The following is a 7316-nucleotide window of genomic DNA, read 5'->3' on the forward strand; positions in this document are numbered from 1 at the left end:
TTAAAAGAAGTTGTTCAATCTATCAATCTCCATTGAAAAAAAATGGTTTTAATAATTACAAATCAATTTTCTTGGGATAGTTCTAACTTGCTGATCAGACTCCAGGCAACACTGATACAGAGGTAGAGGACTCATCAGCCTTCCATAATTCACCATCATATGCTGAATAGTACTCTTTTAAGACAAAGGCTGCAAAGTTAATACAATAAACCAACAGAAGCAGATTTGTGCCTCCTGCTCACTTCATTTGTTTACCTGGACTGGGTAACTGCTGCCAGCAGAGACTGATTTCTTAACAATCAGGTCTTGTTGCAGCTTCTGCAGTTCTGCAATCTGTCGATCTCTCTCAGCAGCTGTCACCTGACATTGATTTCGGAGTGCCTGGGACTCTGAGAGGAGGAGGGATTTTTCCATTCTGAACACAAAATATTGGGCTGGACGTTAAACGATGACATACTACACACAAGTCCATGGAAAGCATAAAGCTGTACTTACTGTTATTTCTGAAATAAATCATGGGATATTTGGAACAGTTATATGCAAATATGGAGCATGATATGAACATTCTCAATACATACTTCAGTTTAAAGACATCTGCTAAGGAAAAAAAAATCAGAAAGTAAAGCCTGGGAAGTGGTACATCGTTGGCTTGGAGATGAGAGAAGCTCATTGGCTGTAAAGATAGTAACATCTGTTAAACAAGAACTATTGCAGCTGTGCAAAGAATTAGGCTGTGCAAGGCAACGTAGCTGTATGGAGCACTGCTCAAGGTAGCCAGTCAACCCCTCTGGAAGCATCCACATTTGACAAGGAATAACCTAAATGCAGAACATTAAAATGCACAAACATCCCACAACTCCAGAAACTCGTACACAAGCAACATCACAAAGTGCATCAAAGTGATTCTGAACTCAATTTACTACATGTTTTTGATAGGAGAAAATGAGGGGGAAAAATGGAAGATGACTAGTCATGCTGTTCACTGGTTCAGTCTCCAAGTCAGAATGAGGTTTGGGTGTTTCACGCTAACTTGCTCACATTTGCAAAGATAAATGTGGGGCTGGCCTTTGGATCTACATTCCCAAAAGCTTCCAGTACAAAACAGTTTAAAAGCCTGAATGAGAACAGTAGTCCAAGACAACCTGATCTGCCTCCACTGAGTGCCCCTTAAAAATGCCTACTGCCTTCTGTGAAGCAGATCTTGGGAGACATCCTCATAATTAGGTCCAAGGTGTCACACTACTCATTCATCATAGATGGTGCCAGATGTGAACAGTGCTGAAGTGGACTCTGGAACCTAAAACAAGGCTCAGATATGAAATGAACTGAATTTTCAATATGTAGTTGGGCCAAACATGCCCCAGGTTATCTTTGAAATAAGGAGATCTGCAGGGGGAAATGTTCAACCATATCAGCTGTGACTCTAGAAGAGAATATGATACCAAGCACTGAAGTAAGATTCTTAACCTGTAGCTCCATATGTCCAATCCACCATCAGAAGAGAAAACATTCAGTTAAGACTGCTTGAGACTATACATAAACCAAGAGACCATTAGATAAAGATACAAGGATAACTGCAAGCAAAGACAAACCTGTGGAAGTGGATTTCACACATTACAGAAATATTTTTATCCTGTTTCCTGCTCGACTGTATGTGCTTCTGGTTTTGTGTCAGTTTTATGTCGGGTTGTGAAGGCACTGAAGAAATCCAAACAAGAGCCACATGAAGTATTTAATTTTAACATTTATACCTTAATCCTGCAAGCTCATTCTGGTATGATGCAATCTCTCTCTCAGCTTCTGCTTGGAAGGCTTTTGTCTGATGCAACGCCTTCTCCAAATCATCAACCTTGGTCTTCAGTTTTGATATTTCAACAGCTGCAAGGTTGGCTCCTTCTTTGGCCTACGTTTAATAAACATGATTAGTGAACTGGAAATAAAACTATAAGGTTCAAGTTTCAGAATCCTAATTACAGAATACTGGTCTTTTCCCTATTTGCTCAACAGGATAATTATCTCAACTCCCAAAATTATAAGCATGCCTTTTATAGTCACAGAACATTTTCTCAGCACTCATATATTTTACCAAGTTAAACTCCAAAGCCCATGATGTCTCTAAGCATTGTCTGCATAAATAAAAATATTACAAAGTGAGGTAGCTAATTAAAACTTACCAACCTTTCCCTATTGTTCTGAGGTGTATCCAAATTACTTTTAAAATAATTTATCTCATTGATGCTGTTGCAACCAATGGGAAATGAAGCTGTGCCCTGTTTTGTTTCAGAAGTTACCTTCTGATTGCTGAGCTCCTGCAGCAATTTGTCTCGGTCATCCTGAAGACTGGCCATAGCCTTGGAAAATGCTTCAATCTGGTGAACATAACTCCCACACTCAGAGGAGAGCCTGCTAACCTCCACCTCTCGACTGACTAGCATCCTACAGAGCTTTTCAACTTCATCAGCCACCTGATCAAGTGTAACCTTATCTGCAGCATCAAAACCAGCCTGATTCAGAAGAGAATTTTCTTTGAGCAAACTGAGAAGGTGCAATTTAAAACCATCCAATTCAGCTTCAAGTTCATCTCCTTTCTTTTTTTCAGTCTTGAGTTCAGAGGTGTATCTGCTCTGAAGTACCTTTAAGTCCTCTATTACCCTATCTCTGTCATTTTGCAGAGCAGTCATGGCTTTCCCAAAGGCCTCGTTTTGGGACCTCAGCTCAAGGTTTTGAGACTGAACTTCAAGCATCATCTTCTTTGCAAAAGCATCAGGCTCGGCTCCATGTTCAAGTGTCAAAGGAGTCTTACTGTAGTCCTCCTCTGCATCCTTAGCGTTTCTGCCTCTCCGTTTCTGCAGTTCTTGAACAGTCTTCTGAGGAGTTGCTCCATACTGTCCATTTGATACACATTCTTTTTTCTGAACACTATCACTCGTTAGCAGTTTCTCTCCAGACTCAGAAACAAGCTTCTCTTTGTTTAGTGATGCAATTAAAGATTCTAAATCACTTACTTTAGACACTAGTTTTTTATTTTCGTGTTCCAAAGCCACAGCAGTATCCTTCTGCAGCTCATTGGAAAGTTGCATTTCTTTTACTTGCTTTTGTAGATCATATTTTTCTTGTTCAAGGCTTTTAATACAATCCAATTTCTGCTTAAGTAAGTCTTTCAGCTGATGGTCTTTCAGAGATAAAACTTGATTAAGATCTTCCCTATACTTTATCAGCTGTGCACTTAGCATTGCGTTTTCAGAATGAAGATCATCTATCTGATTGAGAAGTATCCTTAACTCTTGTTTCAAAGCATTATTCTCACTTGCATGGCCAACAATAAGACCGTCCCGCTGGTTTAAGACATCTTGGTAAAGATGTTCTAGCTCTCTGTATTTAGAAAAAAGCTCATCTCGATCATTCTGAAGAGATGACATGGATTTTTTAAAGGCTTCTAGTTCACTAGCAATTGCATCCTTATCTTGACCTGCTCTGTCTGCTTTCATCTGGAGATTTCTCAATTCAGTTTCCATCCTCTGACGGGACTCCTCGGATTGTTGTCTCTCCATCTGCAAAGACCTTAACTGAAGTTCACACTCTTGGATTTGTTTTCTATGTTGAGTCTGTACCTGAATCAGATAGTCAGAAATGTCATCGCCTTTTGAAGAAATGAGTAAGGAAATTTCTTTGTCTTTATTATTTAGCATGATCTTCATTTGCTCAGAAATAGTGATCTGCTTTTGCAATTCAGCATTCATTTTTTCCTTCTCAGCTACAAGCTGTTGCAATTCTTGTTCCTGCCTGGTAAAATTACTTTCTAGAGCTTTTATCTCTCTTCCTGTGCTTTTACTACTCTCTATAAGATGATTAAGAGAATTATTTTCTTTAAGGAGTGCTTGCAAAGTTTCTTCTTTGGACTGAAGAAGACCTTCCAATTCTTGCTGCCTGTTTAAAATAAAAGTATTTTCTTCCTTTATTCTGCAGAGCTCTTCATAGCGTTGCTTGTCAACAGATTTTTGCCTCAAATACAGTTCATCCTTTGTTTCCTCTACCACTGAATATTTGATATTCAGTTCTTGAATCTGAGCGATTTTGGCTTTCAATTCATCTTGTAAAGACGTTATTCTTTTATTACTGTCTTCTATCTGTTTCTGTTTATTTTGGATGGCCTCTTTGAACTGCATTTCCCAGGTTTTCATCTCAGTGATCACTCTGTCTCGGTCGTCCTGCAGAGAGGACATACACTTTGTGAAAGCAGCTAACCGTGCCAAAGCTGCATTCAGATCTGCTTGCAGCTTCTGGTTTTGGGAGTCCTTAGTGCTGATTTCCTGCTGCAGACCACGAATCTCACTAACTGCCCTATCTTTTTCTCTCTCAAGGGCACCGTGTCTTTCCTCCAGGTTCAAAAACTCTCTTTGGTGAACCAATTTTAACTGCTGAAGATTAAGCTCCAATTCTTTCTCATATTCCCTCTTTTGAATTTGTAGTTCATCATCTTTCTTCTTAAGTTCTTTTCTCCAGGTTAGATTCTCATCTGTAAGCCTGTCCACTTCATTCTTTGACTGATCTAACAAATTCAGCTGTGAAGAAAGCTTTCCCTTCAGCTGATATATTTCTTCATTTGACTTTGCAAGCTTTTCTGACATATTACTTAAGTCTTTTTCAAATTTTTCACTTTTTGATTGTGATAGTTTCACAGATCTTTCCAAATCCAGGATCAGCTCCTGGAACCTTATAGAATCTTTTTGCAAATGGTTGATCTCCTGCTGTTTCTCCTTTAAGAGTTCTTGCAACTCTTTCGTTTTGTTTTTACTTCCATTATTATCCCTTTGAGCACTTTTCACCTTCTCCTCAAACATTTTTACAAGATGTAACTGCTGTTCCTCTTTTTCTCTAATCACATTACATTTTTCTGCCTTTAAGTCTTCCAATTGCTGTAACAGCAAGTTATTCTGTACCTGTGCTGATTTCATCCTATCAGTGAGATGATCAACTTTTTTAACATGATTAAGCAATTCTGTCTCAAGAAACTCTCTCTCATTCTTTACTTTGTAAGAACTTTCTTGTACATTTTCTAATTCTTCCTGTAACAGACATTTATCATCCTCTAAAATCTTAACTTTTTCATTTAGACTAACAATTTCTTGTGTCAGACTTTTGCATTCCATGTCCAGCTTTGTTAGACAATGACTTTTATGGTCCAAAGATTTTTCCGTTTCTTTAGCTTTTTCTGAAATCAATTTCATTTCTTGTTCTAGGACAAGTACATCTTGCTCTTTTTCAGAGAGTTTATCCTTTAGCACATTAAAGTCCTTTAACAAAGATTCATTCTCATACAACGCATCCCTGATTTTACATTGTGTATCATTTTGGTACACTTCCATTTGAACCTGGAGCTCTCCCAAAGCTGCTTTAGTTACTGTGATGTCATTATGAAGGATCTCATTTTCATCCTGAATTTTCTCTAAAGCCTGCTTTAAATTTTCAGAAATTAGTTTCAGCTGCTCATTTTCCTCCATAAGCTGATGATTCTGTTCAGTGAGTTCATGAAGACGATCCTGGTGTTCTTGCATCCTTGCCTCTTGCTCACGTATCTGCCTCTCTGCTTTACTTTGTAATTCCTCAACTTCCATTTTCTTGGATTCGCTGAGTTGTTTCAGCTGATTCTTAATAGCCCCATTTTCATCAGTGAGTTTTTGTAAATGCTTTTCAAGAGCCTCTTTCTCAGATTCTCCTTCCCTGAGTCTTTGAATAGCCTCTTGCTTCTCTTTTCTACTGAGATCAATAACTTGCCTCATATCTGCTACTTTACTACTGATATTCTCATATGCCTGAAGAAGTGATTCATACTCCTGCTTTAATTCACTATGTTTAGCCTTCCATCCTGTTAATTCAACTGTCTGAGAATCTTTTAAGGTATTTAGTTGGAAAGAAAAGGCCTCTTTTTCCTGAACTATAGTCTCCATGGTGGATTTGAGACTTTCACACGCCGCAGTGAGGTTCTCGTTTTCAGTCAACAGTCTAGCATTTTCAGAAACAAGACTCTCCTCTTCAGGCAAAGCAGAAACAGTACCTGAGCTTTGGTTTTCTCTACCAAGCTCTAACAAGCGTTCCAGCATCCCTGTCTTGTTCACCAGTTCCTCTCTTTCCAACACCAGCTTATCAATCTGGTCTTTCAGACATTTATTTTCCCTCAGGGCTTCTTTACGTGATATTAAAGCCGCCTGTAACTTTCTTTGAAGGCGCTCTCTGGACTTGTCCTCTGGTGCAGTTCTTTGCTCTTGTGGTTTAGAAACATTGACATTTGCAGCTTTTGCCAGTAGCTCTTCAGTCATTTGCATTTGGTTCTGGATTTGACATTCTGTTCCTTCTCTCAGTTCAGTTTTCCCAGAGTGATCAGTCTCCGACAGCTGAGGACGGGTGCCTTTACCTTGCAGCTTTCCTTGAAGAGAATTACTTTCCAAACAAAACTCTCCCACTTCTTTTTCAGCATCATTTCCTTCCTTAAGCTCTTTGCATGACCCTACAGGTCTACTCATCCCAGCCTTCTCACGTAGCATACACACCTCCATCAGCAGTTTGCTGTTTTCTTCACTGAAATGTTTTGCCTCCATTTTCATATTCATTAGTTCTAAATTGGACTTTTCTAAACAACTGATAAGTTTCTCTTTTTCATTCTTCATCTCTTCAAATGCTGTTTTGTAATGGTGGGCTTCTTCTTCTCCTTTCTTTATAGCTTCATTTAATAATTCTTTTTCCAGATCAAGTTTATCTTTGAAATCCATAAGTGAACAATGGAATGCTTCTATCTCCTCCATCTTTTCTGCAACTTCCTTCTTGGCTTCTATTCTCAACTTCTGCAGTTCCTCCTGGCTCACTTTGTAATTCTCTTCACTTTTTTTAGTAAGCGCTTCTTTCTCACTAGTCACATGTTCAAGGGCCATCTTAATGTCTACAGCTTCCGCTTCATATGTCTTCAATTTCTTCTGTAGCTGCTTTATACCCTCCAACAAGCTGCCCTTATATTGCTCCTGGTACTGCTCCTGCTGCCTCAAAGAGTTTAAGTTGACTGTTTCGTCTCTTTTATCGCCAAATTCAACAAATATTTTTCTCAACTCTTTCTTTAACATTTCTGTTTCCTCCTGAAGTTTTGCATAATCACCTCTTAGTTCTTTTAACTCAGTGTCTTTACTTGCCAACAAAGCACTCATGTTTTCTGACTCTTTTAAGGATCCAACTTGAATATTGCTTCCTGGTTTGTCTGATTCTGAATTCCTTGCATCAGCTGCTTCTTCTTCCAGAACTGCCTTAGGCAAAGCCAGCTCTTTCCACAG

The 7316-nt window shown here is 38.8% G+C and overlaps 2 protein-coding genes across 2 annotated transcripts in view; both read right to left on the reverse strand.

The window, feature by feature from the left end:
• Positions 1 to 243: 243 nt before the first annotated feature.
• CENPF (centromere protein F, 350/400kDa) overlaps positions 244 to 7316 on the reverse strand; it is a 30863-nt gene continuing 23790 nt past the window's right edge. The window contains exons 23-24 of the mRNA XM_008943831.1: positions 1752 to 1903; positions 244 to 415 (exon numbers count right to left, since the gene is read on the reverse strand). Coding sequence (XP_008942079.1) covers positions 244 to 415; positions 1752 to 1903 — 324 coding nt within the window. The remainder of the gene's footprint in view (positions 416 to 1751; positions 1904 to 7316) is intronic.
• LOC103776323 (golgin subfamily B member 1-like) overlaps positions 2091 to 7316 on the reverse strand; it is a 7012-nt gene continuing 1786 nt past the window's right edge. Inside the window, exons 2-4 of the mRNA XM_008943829.1 lie at positions 4012 to 7028; positions 2292 to 3927; positions 2091 to 2126 (exon numbers count right to left, since the gene is read on the reverse strand). Of these exons, the coding sequence (XP_008942077.1) occupies positions 2091 to 2126; positions 2292 to 3927; positions 4012 to 7028 (4689 nt within the window). The remainder of the gene's footprint in view (positions 2127 to 2291; positions 3928 to 4011; positions 7029 to 7316) is intronic.

Source organism: Merops nubicus, unplaced genomic scaffold (genome assembly GCF_000691845.1).
Source record: "Merops nubicus isolate BGI_N331 unplaced genomic scaffold, ASM69184v1 scaffold9707, whole genome shotgun sequence".
In the NCBI taxonomy this organism is placed as follows: Eukaryota; Metazoa; Chordata; class Aves; order Coraciiformes; family Meropidae; genus Merops; species Merops nubicus.